Source organism: Spermophilus citellus (genome assembly GCF_964194105.1).
Source record: "Spermophilus citellus genome assembly, chromosome: 19".
In the NCBI taxonomy this organism is placed as follows: domain Eukaryota; kingdom Metazoa; phylum Chordata; class Mammalia; order Rodentia; family Sciuridae; genus Spermophilus; species Spermophilus citellus.
Genome location: NC_138201.1, coordinates 16,465,867 through 16,488,000, shown reverse-complemented (window position 1 = coordinate 16,488,000; position 22,134 = coordinate 16,465,867). Strand labels below are relative to the sequence as shown.

The 22,134-nt window shown below is 43.1% G+C and overlaps 2 protein-coding genes across 6 annotated transcripts in view; both read right to left on the bottom strand.

The window, feature by feature from the left end:
- The window catches only part of ATG7 (autophagy related 7), a 247,491-nt gene extending 237,291 nt beyond the window's left edge, over positions 1–10,200 (bottom strand). For both annotated transcript variants that reach the window (XM_081276205.1, XM_081276207.1), the window contains exon 1: positions 10,138–10,200. The gene's annotated coding sequence lies outside the window, so the exon portion shown is untranslated. The remainder of the gene's footprint in view (positions 1–10,137) is intronic.
- Positions 10,201–12,894: 2,694 nt separating this feature from the next.
- The window catches only part of HRH1 (histamine receptor H1), a 95,870-nt gene continuing 86,630 nt past the window's right edge, over positions 12,895–22,134 (bottom strand). For all 4 annotated transcript variants that reach the window (XM_081276139.1, XM_081276137.1, XM_081276136.1 and 1 more), the window contains one exon: positions 12,895–16,237. In XM_081276139.1, coding sequence (XP_081132265.1) covers positions 14,736–16,202 — 1,467 coding nt within the window. In that variant the 5' untranslated portion in view covers positions 16,203–16,237 and the 3' untranslated portion in view covers positions 12,895–14,735. The remainder of the gene's footprint in view (positions 16,238–22,134) is intronic.

Sequence of the window (22,134 nt, the reverse complement as noted above, 5' to 3'; positions counted from 1 at the left end):
ATGCACCCCTGGATTCAACCTCTGGTACCACAAAATAAACAAAAATATTGCAAATATTTTACCACCTGAGCATACAGCTTTATGCTACAACAGGCAAAACCAATCAACGTAACATAAGCTAGAACATTCTTTCAGGGTGGGGCAGGGCAGCTGACTGGGAAAGGGAGTCAGAAAGCTTTCTGGCGAGTTGAAGAATTCTAGAACTTGAGCTGGGTGGTGCCTACAAGGCATATACCTATGTAAACAACCATGAGTGATATACTTTAGATCAGTTCCCTTTACTAATGTATGTTATACCTCAATTAAAGAGCAGAACAAAAATCCCTTATGTTCAATCTAAAGCAATTCTACAAAGAACCTTCAGGTGCCGTATTCACTCAGCAAACAACAGATAACCTACTTAAATGTAGCTTTTGTGAAAAGAAATTCATTGCTGTAAATAAGGAGCCTCTGTGAAATATCATTTCCATAACGTTTTCTGGCATTTTCTTATTAACGATGCTGAAGATGGAAGTATTTTGGCTCAGCTGCTTATAAAATTAATTGAAGCAGAAGTGTTTCCTGGGGTGAGGTAGCCCAACCACTCTCCCACCGCGGGGGTCTAACAGGATTGGCCACAGCATATATCAAGCTAGTGTAGGACTGTTAGAAATGAAGACATCAGAGTGATAGAGAATAAACAACAATCAGAGGGAAAAACCAAAGACAAAAAGCCCTGTCTTTAGGGGAAATAGACTCTCAAAAGGGACAGCCGATAAACAGACCAACCTAACCATGCTGAGAATTCTCTCGCTGTAATTTTCCTGTGTTTTGGAGTTTCTGTCAGCATTTGGAGAGTAAGGGAATTTTTGAGGGTTAGAGAAAGAAACACTAACAGCAGAGGTACCATATAAAAGGTGGAAATCTGGTCTTGAATCACAGAAAGACAAGTATGGATTTCAGCTCTACTTATAGCTCGATGAGAAGCCTGAACCAGGAGCCTGCATCCCCCTGCACCTTCATTTGCTCATCCGTCAAATATGACGCTGTCCTCCCAGAATGGCACTGGGACATGAGTGTCATCTCGGCTATAGTGCTCAGCGCACAGTAGGCAGTCGACAAAGGGCAGCTGCTATTCATTTTTCTTGTCACTTCCCCTTAGCAGCCAACAAACGCGGCTCCCCTTCCCAGTGTTCACTATGAAAACTTCCTCTGCATAAAATATGCCTGAAGTTGCTCCTCCCTGAAAGGGGTGCTGCAAACAGCAGACAATGCATTAAAACACGGCCCCCCATTGCTGACAGCAGGTCCTCAAGAGAAGGCCAAAGGAGCAAGTTCCAGGGGTCAGGAGCACTCTTGTGTTCAATTTCTCTGGGACCACGTGGGGGCATTCACTTAGCAGAAGTGCCAGAATAGTGGCAATTTGGCCCTGAAGCACCTTCTCTGGGCCCAAATGGAGCAGAGAGAGCAGGCTTCTAGCCTCATTTTCCCAGCTGAAGGGCCATGAGCTCAGGCAGCATTAAAAGAAGCACCAAACCACATGCCCCAAGTCCTGCTGACACACAGAGTGTCCTCAGCTGCTTGTGTGTAAAAAGTGGAGGGACAATGGCCAGGAGTGGGGAGAAGGTGCTTTTGCACAGGGCAACAATGCACATTCTGTAGACAAACCTCTGCAACTTCCAAAGCTTTGGAAATCATGTGCAAGTCTGTGAATGAGGGAGGTTTAAAGAGCCTCCTCTTCGAGGAGGGCAAGTTCCTAAGCCAAATAAATGTGTCCAGAAGACATCAAGACCCCAAAATTGTTTTCTTTGTGACTTTAATAAAAAGAGATTCATTGCTGTAAATAAGAGTCTCTGTCAGGTGACTTCTGTGGTAACAGGCAATCACGCTGGCAATTAGAACAGCTGCTACGAAGGACAGGTAGAGGCCCTTGCCTCCCAGTGAACCACCTCTAGCCCTACAGTTCTGACATCTGCTCCTTCACAGGTCAGTCATGGGAACAGGCACCCAGGTACTTCCGCACTGCTTTCCTCTGTGGTCCTCACCTGGCTCTTCACCAGTGTCCTGCAGTCTCAGTGTTTGAGAAAGGTGCACTGGGTGCCAATGCTGTGGAGTATGGCAAGCCCTGAGTGAATGGTAGTTGAGAAAATGTGGGCCCAAGGGAGGGAAAGGAGCAACACAAGGAAGGAGGGTGGCATGCCTACTTTTGAGTTCTTTTTGTTACATCCACCGACCCATGGAGTCATTTCGATCAGTTCTGTGCATGAAGGACAGACACCTAGATTCACCTGAACGCCTGTGGGGCCCTTCCATCAATAAACGCCTAAAATTTGTGACTTCCTAAAAGTTGACTGATATGAAGGATTATTTCTGTGGTTTTCATTTCTTGTGATCTTTGAAGAATCCCAAGGCCTTACTCCATTACCCCAACAGTGGTCTCAATAAGAGCCACACAGTGAACAAGTGAACACCCCTGATGCCTATGACAGTGAATAAGCCAAGACACACAACCCTCGAACACACCACCCTCGAAGCACAAGCTCATTCAGGGCAGTACAGGATCCAAGAAGTGTGTGGATTTGCTCCATGGGCGTGTTATGCCACGGAGCTGCTCAACATCTCCAAGGACAACCAGATCCTTGAGTTCATCAATAAAAGAGGGTGGAGACAAACACCCACACCAAGAAGCAACAAGAACTATGGAGCAATGTCCTGGCTGTCATGAGAAGAGAAGTCCCAAGGACTGAGCTCCCTCTTTCCTTTGTGCATAGTAAAACCTTCAAATTAAACAAAGAATTATATAAAAATAGGAGAGGTACTGAAAGATTGGACCTAGCAAATATCTGATTTCAGATTTTATAATATCATACTGAATAAGGGTAGGTTCCACAGACCACTGGACAGAGATTTTGCTCACAGAAAAGGTACCATGTGGACCCAATATAATCCACAGAGAACTTCAGTACAACCAGAAAATGGTAGCCCTCCCTCCAGACATTTTACTTCCTTTAGCTAGAGAAGTATTGTAACACATCAATCAGGTTGGCTCAAGCCATTTTATCCTAATCTGCCAGAAAATTGTTATTGCAAAAACATACCCCGATGCCTATGACATTAATGGCACTCACTTTCACATGGTCTCTTGTACAGTGCACACCCTTATGAAGCAGCCCTGAGGCACCACATGAGAATAATATGGTTCTCTTTAAAAGAAAAAAAAAAAGTCAAAACAGAATAACTGTATTTCTGCCTTCACCAGTGAGGAATAATAGACATAGGCTATATGAACCTCAAAAATGTTTCAAGATTGCTCCAGAAATCCTCCGTAGATAAGATCAGAGGATTAAAAACTGGTAAAATAATCCTATAGAAAGATCTGTTTGTTTAACAAATTGATAATTATAAGAAAGGAGTGGATATTGATAAATCTTTGGCTCAGCCTTTGGTCCTGTCCCCTTTACTTCTATTTAATACACCCACAAGAACAGTCATTAACATTACCATTTCATGTGTGCTGAACCCTGTGGGAAGAACTAACAGTGAGGGAAACCCATGAATACAGACTGAGTATCCTTTATCCAAAATGCTTGGGTCCAGAAGTTTCAGATTTTTTTAGATTTTGGGATCTCTGCAGGATAATGAGAATGGGCCCCCAAGTCTAAACACAAAGTCATTTGTTTCATATGCACCTCATACACAGTATTTTTAGTGTGGCTTCCTTTTGATTAAAACCCATCACATGAGGTCAGGTATGGAAGCTGCTCTGTGCCACTTTGTCAGCACTCAAAAAGCTTTTGCTTTAGATCATTTCAGATTTCGAATCAGGGATGCTCAACCTGTATATTCTAATTACATTTTGCCACTGATTTGGATGATGATATAGAAGGTCTGCGTACCAATTCCACATAGGACACAAAGCAGGAAAAAAATGGACAATGCAAAAGATGTCTAAAATTCAGAATTAAAAAAAAAAAATTCTGACCAGCTGCAGTGAAAGCCCCATTTTAACAAGATCAAAAATTACAGCACTGGGAGTACAGCTCGGCAGCAGAGCGCCTGCTTAGCATGTACTGGATTCCATCCCCCGCCCCACAGTGGGAGGTAAATATAGGGCCTCAAATCTAAGTTCAAGAAAACAATTGGACAACAATATAGTCTGATACAATACAGGCAGAATGCTAGACTGAGAAGGGCACAGGCCAGAGCCCAGAGATCCAAATTCAAATCCTAACCTCTGCTACTTTTTAGCTGTTATTTAAGTTCTCTGAGTCATCTAACTTCTCTGAGTCATCTAACTTCTGAGGCTTCTCTTGAAATCTTTCTCCTCATCTGCACACCGGGATGCTATCCACCATGCAGAATTACTGTTGAGTATCCAATTAGGAAACATATGTTCCCAGCACATATGAGGTATTAAAAAAATCAAAGCTCACACAATCAAAACTTGCATCAAAGATGTCACAGTTACCATTTAGTTATTCCTGTGGTAAACATTTATATTATCTTCTGGTCCCTGTGCTATAATTCAGGATTCCATGGCAAAAAAGCTATGGCCCCTACCTTTAAAAAGCTAATAGTTTTGAAGACAAGACACAATTGGAAAGACAACAGAACAACTTGGGAGTAAAACAAGTACCACAGAGTACAATGTGCTGTCTGTACAAGATACTGAGCAGGGGAAAGGAAGGACACCTAAATTAGAACATTAGATGGCTTCCCACAGAAACCCTTGAGCCCAAGGCTCTGCAGCCTAGCAGTGGAGTCCTCCTGGCATGCTCAGAGAGATGATTCTTTTCTGTTTCAAGCCTGCATACTGCAAACAGTAGAAAAGCAATGGATCTGTATTTGCATACTGCAAACCAGCAGGGCTGGTTCCCTCTCAATAAACATAGTGATGCCCTCTGGTTACTGTCACCAAACAAAGCAAAATAAAACAACTTCCAAATGCCTCCTTGATGGGAGAGGGGAATGTACAGCAGCAGCCGCTCCAGGCAAGGACGGTGGATGAGGAAGACCACAGGTGGAAGAAAGGAAGCTCTCAGCTCCGTATCTTCAATTCCAGAAATATCCCACGGCCTCTGCATAGGCGTGGAATGTTCTTGTCCTCTTCCTCACGCCCATCACCTAGTCTGTTTCTTTTCTTCCTTCAAATCTCAGCTCAACTATGCCTCTGAGGGAGGACTTTCCTGACTGCCTTACCTCCTACACAAGCCAATTCCATATCAGATCCTCCAAGAGCACTCTGTACCTCACCTTCAGGGCACGTAAGCAATTATCTTACACATTTTCAATATCAGTCTACCCGAGTATAATCAAAGCTCTATGAGAAAGAGACATGTTGGGTTTTCATTTTACCCCTTTCCTCATTGTTTTCCCAGCATTTGACTCAGTCCTAGCACCCTCTGGGTGACTAACAAATACTTGATGATGAAGAAGCTAAGAATGAATAAAACCAGACAGTATGTTTGAGAAAACATGAACGAGTCCTATATAGCAGGAAGGAGAGGTAAGTGTGGCAAAGCAGCTGGAAACCACATTTAAAAAAACTGACTAAAAACTACCTCTAGATGGAACTTAAATGAGAAAAGTGATGGATCTGTATTTCAGCAAAAATGTGCATTTCAGAAGGATGCTGCAACACCAGTGAGGACCACACTCCTAAAGTGTGGCACCCAGCTGGGAGATAGGACAGAAATACAGGCAGGGTGAAGAGGGCCTGCAAGAAGGCAGTAGGGTGGAAATGGAGGAGAAAAGGTGGCAGGACAAGTGGAATGGGTAGAACTCTGACTCCTGCCTGGACTGGAAGGGAGAGGAGGAAGAACAGTACAAGAGGAAGAGTCCAAAATGTTGCCCCGGGTTCTGTATTGAAAGACTACACGGAAGAAGGGGAGTGGGCAAGATTAGAGGATGAAGAGAGAATGGCAGGTCTGCAGGAAAAATGATGAGCTTGGTTTTGGACTTGCTGAGTCTGAGGAGAGCACTCAGAAGAGACTGGGCTCAAGATACAGAGCAGGGGTCATGGGCACATAAATGAGCATCAAAGCTGTGGATAAGAACTGAGGAGTGAGCAGAGCTTAGAGGAAAATGGCATTTCAGGAACAAAAGGAGAAAAAAAGAGTCTATAATGAAAACCGAGAGGGAAACAGAGACAATAAAAAGTAGGACTGGTTCTGGTACACCAAGGATAATAGTAGCAATGATGGATGTGCCAAGAACTCAGATGATAAGAAAGAAAAGTGCTCAGGAGTTCTGGTAACTCTGGGGAGAGCAGCTTTGGTGGAGCGGTTAGACAGAAGCAGGATCTCAGCAAATGATGATTTGAGGAAGCAGAGGTGGCAATTCTAGAACGCTCTTCCAAGAAATGCAGCTAGGAAAATGGGAAGGTGTAAATGGGTGAGGACGTTGTTTCTTTCCAAGGTAAAATAAAAACTAAAAATACTTAAATGGGAAGATGGTAAACAGGAAAGAAAATTCACAAATGCAAGAACCAGGTCCCTGAGACAGAGGAGATGAGGTGGCAGTACACATTTGAAACAAGCCCCAGAACAAGCACCCTTGCTTTCATTGACTTGAATTAAAGGCTGGAGAAAGGACAGAAGAGGACATCAAAGAGCCTTGACTAAGGGCTACAACTTAGGGAAGCAAAAAGCAAGGCTGGAGGTGGAGGAGAGAAATGAAAAAACAGACACACCAGGAAATTGGCAAGAGAGCTGTCTGAGCACACATGGGGAGCGTCAAGGGCTGGATGGTCGATGACAGCATCAAGAGCATGTGTCTACAATGTAGCCGACAGGGCCTATGGTTTTCCCAAAAAAGAGCAATTCCTGCCCTATGTGGAGGACTCCTTGAGGAAGAGGACTTACACACGCTGGAAGACAGACTGACAAACCAAAAGGAGTTCAAAGGATGATGCAGAAGAAGTATGAGAAAAGGAAACAGGTGCTACCCAGTCCACCATGGACATAGAAACTTCTATTTATTCTCCTTTGATTATATAATCAGGCCCTCATGATGCTGGACAAAGGTGGGAAGATCAGAATACAGAAAAAGTGAGAAGCCATGACTTGACTTCGCTTCTGTGGATGAAGGTGGACGACCTGGGCTGCTGCAATGTGCCCTGGATGGTCCCCTACTGGTCCTACCATATGCAGTGCACCCACCACATTACTGCCTGAGTAATTTAAAACTGATGAGAGAATTACACTCTTGTTTACATTTTCAGTACTCTGATCTCTACTCCCACATTTAAAAAATGAAATCTAAACTTCTTAGCCTGACAACATTAACTGCTATTTTTTTAAACATCCATCTTCTATTAGAACTAGGTGGATAGCATACCAGCTCATTCAATTTTTATAATTCCCACTCCCCCACCCCCTGGCAGTGCTGCAGATCTAATCCAGGGCTTTGTGCATGCTAGGCAAGTGCTCTACCATTGAGCAACGCCTCAAATCCCCTTCTTTCCTTTTTCATAGAGGAAACTAAAGCTTAGAAAGGAAGTGACCTATCCAAGGTTACAAAACTAGTTCAATGGCAAAGCTAGCACTGGGATACAGGCATCTGACACAAAAATCTTTGCTGTTAACATGCTATTGCCCATAAGGCCCTCATGATGTGGCTCCCACTTATCTCTGTAGTCACCTCTCATCCTACAACTCTATGCTGCCTCTCTAATGAACCACTCATAGGCCATAAAGTATACTTACAGTCCTTGGTTCATGCCACCTCCCACCCCTCTTCATCTGGTACAGTCTGCTTATTCTTTAGAATGTGATAAAGCAGTAACTCCTCATACAAACTTTCTGGTGTCTCAGCCTCACTTACAAACACACCAAAACCTCCTCCACCAAACCTCTATGATAAACTCCATGCTATAGTTTTTAAAAAGTAAACTCCTTGACAAGAGGAATGCATATCTTACTTATTTTTGCATTCCGAGTTTGCAGTTCAGTGCCAGGCACACGGCAGATGCTCAATAAACATTTATGTTTATTCTCTAGAATGGAAAGTTGCTTGAGATCAACTTCACATGGCTGTGCTTGAATACAGCTCAGTACTCACTTCCTTAAAGGGTTTCAAAATCATGTCACATGAAAGCACATAGGAATTGACCAAGAAAAACGGAAGGAAGAGTAAGACATTCTGGGCAACAGGAATTACAGGAGCAGAGAGCTAGAGGCAAGCAATTTAATAAGACTAGAGCGCCAAGTTACGGAATAAGGGACAATATGGCAGTATGAGTTTTCACAAGACTGGCCTTTTCATCATTCAGACATTAGCTCAAATGTCACCTCCTCAGAAACTCAAATCTGTCCAGCTGGATGTCTAGGAGGATTTTTAAAAACATCCCTCAATAAAAAATACATAAATAAAAATAAAAATGTTCCCTTAGTGTCCTCTAAGTTTCTCTCTACCCCATTACCCTGTTTTCTTTTTTGTAGCACTTATCAGGATCTGAAATACCTACCACTCCTTAAAAATTATGTACTGCTAGACACAGTGGCACACGCTTGTAATCCCAGCAGCTTGTGAGGCTAAGACAGAAGGATTGAAAGTTCAAAGCCAGCCTCAGCAAAAACAAAGCGCTAAGCAACTCAGTGAGACCCTGTCTCTAAATAAAACACAAAATAGGGCTGGGGATGTGGCTCAGTGGTAGAGCACTTGCTTGGCATGTGTGGAGCACTGGGTCTGGTTCTCAGCACTACATAAAAATATATAAACAAAATAAAGGTATTGTGTCCATCTAGGACTAAAAAAATGTTTTTAAAAATATATATTTATTGACAAGCACTGCTATCACCATCAAAAAGCAGGCTCCCTGAAATAGAACTATTTCTGTCTTCAGTGTATATAGTACTGTCTGGCACCCAACAAGCACTGGAATGTTTTAGTCAGTCAATCAACAAATAAAACAAAATCCTCTGTCGTTGTGGAGTTTACTATGGGTAAATAAATTAAATATGCTAGCCTAGGAAAGGAGAGACCAGGAAGATAAACTCTTAGCTTTCAAAGACATACAGAACTATTAAATGTGAGGGTGATTTCTAGAACCTAAAGGAGAAACCTGATGAGATTACTAGATAATTTCTTTTAGCTCAGCATTTAAGAGTCAGAACTAGGAAAGACCAAACGGAAGCAACCAGAAGTATTGAGCTTTTTGTCACTGAAGAAACAGACCAGTGAGCAAAGGTGTCGTGGAAAAATATCCAAGTAGCCAATGGTAAAGGAAGCCTAAGACAGAGGCCCCAAACTGCAGTCACAGATACACGTGGGCACAGATGTACAACTTTGAGAAACACTGAATTAGTTGCCAAAACTTTTTGAAACAATGGAGAAGCATATCAGTGGTGCTAAAAAATAAGGAGATTACATATATGCACAAATGCACCCTAGCCTTAGTTTCATTTCTCCATTAAGTACAGTGCTTATAAAAATTCAATTCAGTAAAAATATGACTTTATTTCTGACAAAGAAATTTTCTTACACTGCATTTACCTTACCTGACTGATTTCTCTTAAGCATTGGTTTGTAACTTCGGGACAAAACCAAGGAATCAAGAACCTTAGTTTAGAAAAGCCTTTAGAGGGTCAGGGATGTGGCTCAGTGGTAGAGCACTTGCCTAGCACAAGCCAGACCCTGGGTTCCATCCCCTATATCACAAGAAAAAGGGATGGAAGGAGGAAAAAAAGAGAAAAAGTGTTTAGGAGACTTAGTTTAACTTCATTTAACAAATAATGTATTACCGCTCCCACCTCACAAAGGAGGGCAGAAAGGGAAGAAATGTCCAGAGTCACAGAGCAAATTTGGGCAAAGCCAGGACGAGAACCCAGATGTCCCAACTCCTGTGTTTTAACACGGGATTCTGAGCACTCCCTGCCAGAGGACAGAAGGGGGACTGACTTGGGAAATAAGCAGAAGTTTTCTAGTCAAAAGACCCCGGACTGAACCAGTGTGAGGGGACGTGGATGGAGAGGAGGGGCGACAGGCGTTCTCAGTAACTCCCCGGAGGTGGGAGGACCGCCCTGAGGTGGGCGCTGGAGGATTCTGAAACGCGAAGTGACCTTCGGCCTCGCCGCCGAGCTCGCCCCCTTCTCTTCAGGACTCCAAAACCAACCCCGCAGGAGCCCACTCCTCCCTCAGCAGCCGCTGCTTACTTACCGCCACTCAACTTCCGGCAACCATAGCGTCGCCCTCAGCGCGCGCCCGAATGACGTTCTGGGCCCCGCCCCCAGCCACTGGGTGGGAGATTTATGCGCATGCGCATAGGGCCCTGGACCAGTTAAGTGAAATGCGCCCCTAGCACCTGCTTGGATGGGAGGAGCTTCAGTCGCAGGGAAGGCGGGCATCAGGATGTGGGCGAGGTCTCTGGTTGAGGACTCTATCTGGGCTTAGGGAATGGGAATGTCTATATGCTGGTTAGCCTTTTACAAAAGAAAAAAATAAATAAAAGATCCGTGGCCTCTCTTGATATCATAGGATGAGAGGAATTATCATCCCCTCTGGCATCTTCTAGGACAGGCGGCGATGGCCTGCCTCAAACAAGTAGTACCAGGATTATTTGAGAGGCAGGCGTGAAGACAAAGGAGATGAAAATTTTAATAGGAAAAGGCCACGGAAGGTTGACAATAACCAACCTACTTTTCTCGGAAATCAGTCATTATTTTCGGAGCACAGCGCTGTCATTCATTCTAAATTATTTCTTGAGTATACACTATCTGTGAAGCACCGGATAGACGTTGAAGATTGGACTGTGAATATTACGCATTTCTCAATCTGGCCTTCTATAGCCTCACAATAAGAACAATGACTACTAGTTATTATCTATCATGTTTTCTGGGTTTCACATCTCTAGTCCTCCAAGGTTGATGTTTTATTATTATCTATATTTTACATGTGAAAAAACAGAGGCCAGGAAATTTTAAGCATCTTGCCTAACAGTTAAAGGGCTTTTAGGCCAGGGCAGTAATCCATTTGTTTTGACAGAGCTGGATGTGGTGGCCTATAATCCTAGCTACTCCGCAGGCTGAGGCAGGAGGATCACTTGGGCCCAGGAGTTTGAGGTCAGCCTGGGCAACATAGCAAAACACAGTCAGTAGGAATGCGACCTCTTATTGATAGAGAACAGACAGATGTCAACTGTGAAGTTAAGGGAATAATTCTAAAACTGAGCCCACTGTGCTGACCCCCACATGCTTTCTCTTAAAAAAAGAATTTACCTGCAGCCCTGAGTAGCCTGAGTTGACAACATATGTTACATTCCTCGGCAAACTAACTGTTACCTGCAGGAGAAATGCAGATCCAAAATTCCAATGAGAACACAAGTTATCCTGAAGGGAGAGGATTTGGTAATCCTCCACACAGACAAGATCCCAGAACTCAGGCAAATAAGGAAAACTTCTCCTAACCCCAAATAAAATCTGTAAGAACGGGGTCTAATTAGAACCAGTCATTATGGGTCAAAGTGACCTAGAGTTGTCTTGTGCAGTAGGGACTTGAGAATCTCATGTCAGTCTGCTGTCAAAAGTAAAGAGGTGTTGGAGGTGGTGATCAAGAGGTGAACCTAGGTGGGAATCTCTGGAAATTTCCATGGGACCCCCAATAAAACTGGAGGCTAGGAGAAGCATACTGCCCTTCTCCTAAGAGGACCTACTCTGTCCCTTGAGAGTGTCCTTTTTTCCTTTATCATATTCCTTCTAATAAACTCATGTTTGTTACTCTGAGCAACATGTCTGAAGTATTTCTGGCACGATGGCAAGAATCAGGGTGAAGAGGGGGTCTCCATGATTACCTCAGCTTTGTGCCAGGCCTCTGCCCCGAGTATAACACTATCAGAAAATGTAGTTGATACCTTCCTTCTAGCCTTTGTGTAATTGAGCACACATAAGCCTGGGTTGAAGCTAGTTCTTTGTTAAGTTTGTTTCCCTGCTGGGCTTTGAGTTCTTTCTTATGATACCCACATTATGGAGTTTCTGTCCAAGATACAGTGATTCCCACTTCTCTGGGAACTATCTCCAGCCATTTTGTAACTACATATGCCACACCAGTCTTAGCCACCCAACAAAACTGTTTGGAGTAGTGGACATCAGATGACTCTTTACCCCAAGTTTTTAATTTCTAAACTGACATTCCTAGACAGTAAAAACCATAACAGAGGTCAATGGTAGCATCCTAGAGGGAATTTCCTCACTCTGTGTTTCTCCTTTTCACCCACCATAATGTGATGCAGCCAAGGGAGATCTACACCAGAATTCATGCCATGTTGTTTGGATCTTGCATCTCCAGAGGTTTATGAGTCAGCATAAAAATATTTCATTTATAAAGTAGCCTGTCTCAGGTATTATGTTATAGTAAAGAAAAACAGACTAATACATAAAATATATATTGTTTAAGTAGCCAATGTTTGGTAAAGTATAAATTTGACTAATTGGTCAAAGAATTGTCTTAAAGTTGATCATGCTCAAGTCCATGAAAAGAATCAGAAATGAGTTTCTGAATTTGCAAGATTGTCAGTAACAATCAACAAAAGTTGTTCTCTGTAACAACTTTTTCCTAGGAGGTATTTATTTTAATATTTAAGGCAGAAAGTCTGGTTTCATGTGCAATCCTTCAGCCATTGATTCTTTCCTAACAGGTTTGGACTGAGTTATCTCTGTGCCCTAGTCCAATGCCTTTCATGAGTTTAAAAACTGATTCAATGTTCAGACAGAAGTAGAAAGGACTTAGGTTTCCCTTTGCATGTAACAAGGAAACCTTACTCAGGAGGATATTGTAAAAGGTGCAGTAAAGCACAAAGTCTGGCACCTGGCATGTGCTCAAGGTGTTTTTAAAATTTATATGAATGTCCTATGTATACCAACACTATGCAAGCACCAGAGACACTGCAAATAATAATGCATGGAAACTGTTTCTCTTGATTCTTCCCATATGTATTTATTGACCCTTTTTTGTTCTTTTCAGACTCAAATCCAGGTCTCTTTGACCCAAAATCAAAGCTCCTCAGCATGTCTTTCGACTAGCTGTCTGGATTGTTCCTCACTTAGCCTCTTATCTATGTGGAGTGTTCCTTTTATGTGTTCTCTGCTCCAGAGGGCCTTGGGGGGCAATCTCATCTGTCTCTCTCATGAGTCTTCTGGCAAGCGATATATAAGCTGGAAGTGGACCTGCTGCAGCTTCTGAAACCAGGAACAAAGTCTCTGAAGCTCCCACGATCTGAGCAAGAAGAACATTCCAGGATGCAAAGTAGAATGAGAATGAAGCTTTTTATAAAATATAAGTCCTTTTTGAAAGACATTCACAAATGTTGACCAGAAACCCCCTAGCAAGTCTTATAACATTCCACAGTACATTTCAATACATTTTCTCAGTTCAACATACTTATAAAGGTAGGAATAAATAACAGTATCAGTCACATAACAGTATCCTTTCAAACATCATATTTAGGTAGGTAAAAATATTTCATTTTAATGGATCATGCAAACAGGAACACAAGACACAGGCATCCCTATTTGTTACACATATTAAACTTTAACATTAAGTTTTAAAACATAAATCACAACCAGACTGCAACATAAACATCAAATATAACTCACTGTATGTTCTCACACCTTTGCTAATTTTTAGTTAATACATGTAAGTATAAAAGAACATGATAACTTTTGGACTCACAGAGAAAAAATGCACAGTCCCTTCAAAGGGTCATCTGCAGCCACAGATGTGTTCCATGTCAGCTGTTCTTCTTCTTAACATATTATTTTGGAAATTGTCACCACTCTTGGGAATACTGTGTGTGTACTTAACAGGATGCATTTTTGCTTTTTAGAAAAAAATGTGTTACAATGAACTGGAACCCCCCAGGGTTTTTCATTCTAACTTTCTAATATAACTAGCTATGTGGACTTAGGCACCTCATTTCACCTCATTTGCTCCTCTGAGAACTGGAACCTATAAGGCCCCCTTCTGTTGTGGTATCATGGGACTTCCATGAGGTAATCCTGGTCCATCCCTAAAGTAGTATGGCTTTCTTGCTCCTACTCTTTTGTTTTGCTTTTAATACACACTTGAGAACATTTCCTTTCTCTTTCTTTTGAGGGCAGCATTTTGTCACCATGTTTTTAAGAGCCAAAAGGAATCTTGGGTTGAAAACAATGGACAGGAAAGCTGCATAACTTCCTATCAACTCTAAGACATGCATGAGTGATAAAGAGTAAGGCAGAATCTTCGGCATGGATCAGACCTTGGTTCTAGAGAAAACTGTAGAAGGGGCTCAGAAGAGAAGTGTTCTGAGAAGTGGCAGCCACAGGGAAACCACTGTCATGCCTCTCTCCAGGTGACCCCTGAAAGGGGGCAACAGCTATTTGCATGTCTTTGCACAGATATCTAGCTCTGTTGTAGTAAGAGTCCCAACTCTCCAGTGGATCTCTATCCAGTGTCCCTTCAGTTGCCAATTAATTCCAGTCTGAAAACTCAAATTACAGTAAGAGTCAGAGGCTCCCACTTTTCCCCCATGAGAGCAGGACAGCTCCACCCAGGTCTTGTTCTCTTACAAATATTCTGCTTTCTACTCCAATCTTTGCACTGACCACGACCACTGCCGTTCTTCCCACAGTACCTGAGAACTTTTCCACACAATGCAGCCCCTAAGACTGGCTTTCAACTCCTTTCCAGAAAGCTCAGGTGCGTGGCAATGCCAGGCTTTTCTCCTCCACCTCCTTCTTGGACATCAAGTATCATTTTGTCAAAACCTTTCAGTGCCTCCCTTAGGAGCGAATATGCAGAATTTTCTTGAATGTCTTCTTGAAGTTCTCATTGCACAAGGGATAGATGAGGGGGTTCAGAGTGGAGTTGATATAGCCCAGCCAGATGGTGAACATGTGCACGTGTTCATTGCAGCAGCTCTTGCAGAAGGCAATGACCATGAAGAAGATGAAGTAGGGAATCCAGCAAAGGATGAAGGCTGCCATGATGAAACCCAACTGTTTGGCAGCTTTCCGTTCCCGGTTCATGTGCAAACCAGAAATGTACTGTCTTGAATGGGAGCGAAGCCTCTTCCACGTGAACTTGATGTAGTCCAGGCCTGGGTTGGACCCACTTCTCAATTTGTCTCTGCCCAGTGCTGGTTCTGTGCTGGTATCTGAGTCTGTCATGCGGCCAATGGACTGGCTCTCGACTAACGTGTGATCCACTGATATTTCACTGACCCGACGGGTGTTTAGGCTTTGTCCCTCTGTCTTGAGCTGGCTCTGGCTCTTGTCCACAGCTTCACAGCCCCTGCCATCTCCCTTTGCCGCAGTCTGTGTCTCCACAAGGTCAAGTGGAAAGCAGGGGAGTTTGGCTGCTTCTCCATCCTCCTCTTGGCTCAAGGAATCTGGAGATTTCTTCTCCTTGGTGTCCTGGGATGATGGCTTAAAAATAGGTCCACCACTGGCATCTTTCAACTCCCTTTTCAGAGCCTCCCAGGGAGACTCCTTCTCTGATTTTTTGGGGCCCACCTTGGAATTCTCTGGCTTCTGTTTAATTTCTGAGAAAGTAGGAAGGGATCCATTGGTGAGCTCCCGGTGCTGACAGTGTCGTCGCACAGCCTTGTAGATCTTGAAATAGAACCAGAGCATGAGTAATGTGGGCAGATAGAAGTTGATGATGGCAGTCATGATCTTGAACCAGGTGACATCGTAAAAGTCTGTCTCACACTTGTTGTCCCGGCGCCTCGAGGTGTGGGACATGAAGTGATGCCAACCTAGGATAGGAATGACCCATAGAAAGGAAAGAAACCAGGCTCCCAAGATGGTGGCTGATGCTCGGGTCTTGGTGCGATACTTCAGGTACCTGAGGGGCTGCTGAACAGAGCGGTACCGATCAATGCATAAAATGAAGACACTGAAAATGGATGCCGTGCTAGCCACATAGTCCATGGAAAGCCAAAAGAGGCAGAGAGGGCGACCCAGGGACCACTCAGTCATGGCGAGGTACAGGATGTTCATGGGCATAACCACGGCGCCCACAATCAGGTCTGCCACAGAGAGGCTCACGATGTACAGGTTTCCCACAGTGTGCAGCTTCCGCTCACTCCGTACAGCATACAGCACCAGCAGGTTGAGTGCCACTGTGACCAGGGATATGCTGCTCAGGACCACAACCAGGGGCATTAACTGGGGGCTGGCCATGGTGGTCTTGTTTCCCTCACACATCTTGTCTTCTAAGACACAGGAGGAATTGGGAAAGGTCATCGGCACAAGGGCAGTCTCCAGCTATGGCTCACCCCCTGGGAGAAAAGATAAGGATCAAGGTCAGAGATTTGGTGATCGATCGGTAGTCAACTGTGTTCATCAACTAGATTGTATGCTGTCGTGGGTAGTGACACTGCTGGTGACCTACCTCATTTCTTCCTCATTTATTAAATGACTTTTTATTGAATTCCTGGCATTACTCTAGGTGTTGGGGACATGGCAGTGAATTAAATAAGACAAAAAAATATTCACTCTCATTAAGTCATGTTCTAGTGAGGGAGTTTAGCCTAAACAAAATAGGTAAGTAATTTATGAAAGTCTCATTTTGCACATATTCTGGGAAAGTGGAATCCATCCTAATTGGTCTAAGCTGAATATAGAAATCTAGTTTTTCTTTGGAAGTGGTTGATCTAGGAGTGGCCATAAGACACAAATGTGGCCAAGGAAATAGAGGTGGAGTCCAGAGAGAGTTCTTCATCTCTGCAAAGGAGCAAAACAAGAAAAAGCATTCTCTCCCACATGTCCCATTCTTCCTGAAAGGAAGTGAGGTAGTGATGTTTGTAGCTATGGCAGTCATTGTGGGATCATCAGGGAAATACGAAGAAAACCTCTTATCACTGAACTGTTAAATCAACCCTGGAATCTCCTCCCTCCAGACTTGTTAGCATGGGAAAAAATGAAATGCCTGTTTTTACTGAAGTCACTGTCAAGGGGGATTTTTATTAGCAGCTGAAAGCATCCCTTATATGGGGGCAGGCAGGTCAAGGGGATGTAACAAAGGTATAGAAATCATGAAACAAATCTAGCATATCCCTAAGAACAAAGGTTCTCAGGCTAAAGATGTACATCAGTGGTACAGCAGGTGCTTACTGTGTGCAAAGCCCTGGATTTCCATCCCCAGCAATGCAAAAATTAACTTAAAATAGGAGAAATGGGAAGAGGATTATGGTATTTGAAAAGCGTATCTGCTAATTTACTTTTTATTTGATAAATAAAAAATATTTTTGTTATTACACTAACTGTGTCAAGTAATAACTATGTAACAAAACCTTTGCAAGTGAAGGCAACACAGAAAGCAGGCTGTATCCTCTGTTATTGTTGATCCTTTGCTGTTTGTCAGCTTTCAATAACTATAACAAATACTGGAAATAATCAATTTATGAAGAAAGAAAGGTTTATTTTGCTCATGGTTTTGTAAGTTACAGTCCAGGATGAGGCAGGCCCATTATTTTTAAGCTTCTGGTAGGAATGCTGGATGAAAACAGTGGGGAGCAAATGGCAGAATAAAGTGCCCACCTCATGGCCAGGAAGTGAAAGAGATAGAACAGGCCTGAGGTTCCATAATCCTCTTAAATGACAGGCCCCATGACCTGAAGACCTCCCAGTAGTAGCCCCCGCCTCTTACAGGTTCCACCACCTCCCAATAGTGCCACCCTGGTGACCACGCCTTCAACAAACAGACCCTTGGGGAATACTCAGGACCCAAACTAAAAGAAGTGGAAGGGAAGGGAGGTGTTAAGACTTATAGAAAGAGTTGTTGTTAGATTTAAATATTCAATAAGTAGTATGATTTTAAGAACACTGAGGCACACTAACAAAGAGGGCAGATTTCTCTGAATAATTTAGCAGAAATCAAATTATTTTTACAATCAGAAAAATTCATAAGTTCTCAAGCAGAAGGCTAAACCCAAAGCACTTGGTTTTTTTGGTTTTGGTTTTGGTTTTTTGGTATATGTGTGTGTCACTAAGGATTGAACCCAGGGGCCTCTACCACTAAGATACATCCCCAGCCTTTTTATTTTACTTTGAAGTAAGGCCTTGCTAAGTTGCTGAGGCTGGCCCTAAAACTTGCAATCATACTGACTCAGCTCCCAAGTTGCCAGGATCACAGATGTACACCCTATCATGCCCAGCAAAATCCACATCATATTCCAAACAAAAATCAGGACTCCAAGGCATCTGATCCTTGTGCAAGAACCTTTTCAAGATATTTCATTGAAAAAGCTTTGGAAGATCTCCAAGAGCTTTTCTCCTCTTTAGAGCCTCTCTTGAGGTGGGTTTCCATGTTCCCCTCCAGCTCTGCACAGTCACCTGCAATCAGAACACTCCCTGCTTCTCTGACTTCAATACCATTTCTTTGTGCGTCACCAAGTCGGGCCCTGTCGCTGTCACTCTACTGCCTCAGAGATCTTCTCCACTTACTTCCTTATGTTTTGGTCATCACCTCTATGAAGACAAGCCCCAAACCTATAGCAGCAGCATATATCTTTCTTCATCCCTACATCCAGTGCCAAATTCACTGCAGCTGCTTCATCTTCAGCCCTGACTAAGTCAAAATCCACTGCAGTTGTCACAGCCTCCTTCAAAAGGCAGAAAGGAGGCTAATGAAGGAAGGAAGGAAGGAACTTATTTTTTATTGTTTGGGTGAGAAGAAAGCAGGAAGTAGCTCCCTAAAATAATCCTGTACTGGAGGCATTCTCAAGGCAGCTCTGTTCTCCCTTCTTTCCAAAGATTTTCAATTGTCTTTGCCCTAGTGCTGGACACACAAAGGGGCACTACTCGTTTAAAATTCTGTGAAAACTATCATGTAATAATTAATTTGACAGACAATGGTTTGTCTTTGTTAAAAAAAAATCTATATTTTTCATTTTTGATTTAAAAAAAAAAAGACTTCTATGTACAGTGGTGAGCAGTAGTCCCAGCTACTCTGAAGGATGAAGTAGGAGAAGCCCAAGTTCAAAACCAGCTTGGACAACTTTGCAGGACCATGTCTCAAAGCAAAAATAAATAGAAAGGGCTGCTGGGCTTGTAGTTCAGTGGTAAAGCAACACTGGGTTCAGCCCCCAGTACCAAAAAACAAAAACAAAAAAAACAAACAAACAAAAAAAGGAAAATGTGAAGCTGGGTGTGTTGTAGCTCGGTGGAAGTGAGAGGCCCTGGGTTCCATTCCCAGCACTGCAAAAAGAAAAAGAATGAATTACTGAATGAGAGACAAGAATGCTCTTAAGGATCTCTGCTAGGAGCTTACTCATTCAACAAATCTTTTCTGGTGAAAGATTTCTTTTAGCTCCATGATCTGCTTTGGGAGGAAGAAAATCCACTTTTGTCTTCAAAAGTTTCAGGACTTGGAAGGCCACTGCAGTACCAATGGTACTCCCAGTGCTTGGACTAAGGAATGCAGAACCAGTTCTGAGGAAGAGGAAAAGCCTTTGGGAGTAATGTGACCCAGGCACTGAGCCTAGAAAAACCCAAGCACACAAGAGAGAGCAGCAAAGAGATGTGTCACTCAGCCTGAAAAATGCTGGGGGGAGTTCCAGGGAAGTAGGTGAAGCCTTAGAGAGCGATCTGAGGAATGGTAGGACAGTTCCAAGGAAGGAGAAGCCTTGAGGACCAATGGGACCCAGGCACTAAGACTACAAACACACAGGGAGGGCAGCACCAGGGGCCTGTGGAAAGGGATTTTCCTTTTATGGTCAGTAGAAATCATCATCTACTTAATGTCCCACACAAGACCAGCTACCTAATTTCCAAGCCCAGTCAAAAATGGAAAAAAAAACAACAACAAATCAACTTTTTATTTTTTTTTTGCAGTGCTGAGGACAAATCCCAGGGCCTTGAAGTGTGCCAGGCAAGTGTTCTACCACTGAGCCATAACCCCAACCCCCAAATAAAAAATGTTTAAGTGGTTAAGAATTTGAAGATGGTGACAGCACAGCATTCCACCAGGCTGAAGGCCCTGTGTACGCTGGGCCCAGGAAGCCAGCCCTGCACTGTGCCTCTCATGCCAGTCTGAACAGGCTCCAATCAGTGAGATGATTAAGTAAGGCACTTATCCATCCCTTGGGCATCTCCACATTGAAAAGCAAACACATGAATGGTTTTCCCTGTACACATTATAAAAAGAAATCCAGGGGCTCTAGCAAAGAGGGTGGGAGATATATGGGCATACAGATCCTTATTTGGTCTTACATGGCGCAGGAGATACCAGCTGGATCTAGGACATCCCCTATGAGGTAAAAGCCAGAATGCAGAAGATGCAGGCAAGAGGGGGTGCTCTGGGCCAAGAGAATGGATGCTGGCAGAGGCACTTGGGACAAGGATATTTTGGGATGGCAAGAAGACACCTTGAGGCTGTCTGTAGCACTGGGTCATTGGGAAGATCGGCTGAGATGGCACAGTGGGAAAGTTCTGCAAAGCAAAGACTATTAGGTAAAAAGCAAAGATGCACCCTTCTCTAAGAGACTTGAGTGTACAAGCAAATCATTTATTTTTAATTAAGGCAATGGCTGCAGACCAAACCCATTAGCTGGAGTGGGGCCTTTTACTAGAGTGACTACAAACACTCTAATCCAATCACATCCACATGCCAGCAAATAAACAGGCAGTCAACATTCCTTTTACACCCAGGAAGCAGATGTAAGCTCAGAAAGTAAGACAGTAAGAAGCCAAAACCTATCTCACTCCAGTAAGATTGGCAGCCATTATGAAGTCAAGCAACAATAAGTGCTGGCGAGGATGTGGGGAAAAGGGTACACTTGTACATTGCTGGTGGGACTGCAAATTGGTGCGGCCAATATGGAAAGCAGTATGGAGATTCCTAGGAAAGCTGGGAATGGAACCACCATTTGACCCAGCTATCGCCCTTCTCGGTCTATTCCCTGAGGACCTTAAAAGAGCATACTATAGGGATACTGCCATATCAATGATCATAGCAGCACAATTCACAATAGCTAGACTTTGGAATCAACCTAGATGCCCTTCAATAGATGAATGGATTAAAAAACTGTGGCATTTATACACAATGGAGTATTACGCAGCACTAAAAACGACAAAATTATGGATTTTGCAGGGAAATGGATGGCATTAGAGCATATAATGCTAAGTGAAGCTAGCCAATCCTTAAAAAACAAATGCCAAATGTCTTCTTTGACATAAAGAGAGCAACTAAGATCAGAACAGGGAAGAAGAGCATGATGAAAAGATTAACATTAAACAGAGATGAGTGGGGTGGGAGAAAGGGAGAGAGAAGGGAAACTGTATGGAAATGGAAGGAGACCCTCATTGTTACACAAAATTACATATAAGAGTTTGTGAGGGGAAAGGGGAAAAAAACAAGGGAGAGAATTAAACAACAGCAGATGGGGTAGAGAGGGAAAATGAGAGGGAAGGGGAGGAGGGATAGTAGGGGATAGGAAAGGTAGCAGAATACAACAATTACTAATAGGGCATTATGTAAAAATGTGGATGTGTAACCAATGTGATTCTGCAACTTGTATTTGGGGTAAAAAATGGGAGTTCATAATCCACTTGAATCAAATGTATGGAAGATGATGTGTCATGTTTTGAACAACCAATTAAAAAAAGAAAAAAAGAAGCCAAAACCTGAGTGCTCCTCATACACCAATTATTAAACACTCACACAGTCACTGTCTGTTGCCGTAGACATTGTCTTTTCTGCAGCATCCCTAGTGGCCGCCCCCTCCAGACATGATGACTAAATATGTGACACTGCCAGATATTTTCTGGAGGACAGGCCATTGATCTAACTGAAGAATTTGTGCCTAGAACTACTACACTCCGTTGCCAGCCCAGGAATATGGTTTTCAGCTAAAAGCAATGGAGGACTTTCTAAAAACCAATGCAATCAACAATGCAAAGAAACTGCGAGTTCTCCATCATGGGAAGCATGCAAGAAGAGGTAGCTTTGATCTGATTCCAGATTAGAAATTTTTCATCTTTCTCAAAGGCAATTATTTACTTAAGTAAAAACTGCAGATGTTGGTTTTAGATATAGTACCCAAAGCACCTCATACAGTGTCTCACATACAGAGGGGCTCAATTATTCCAACTATTGTGTTTTCTTCCATTTCTGGCCCAGTCAGGCTAAAAGGAATCATCCTTGATCTCTCCCTGTTTTCCACTATGGCAGAAG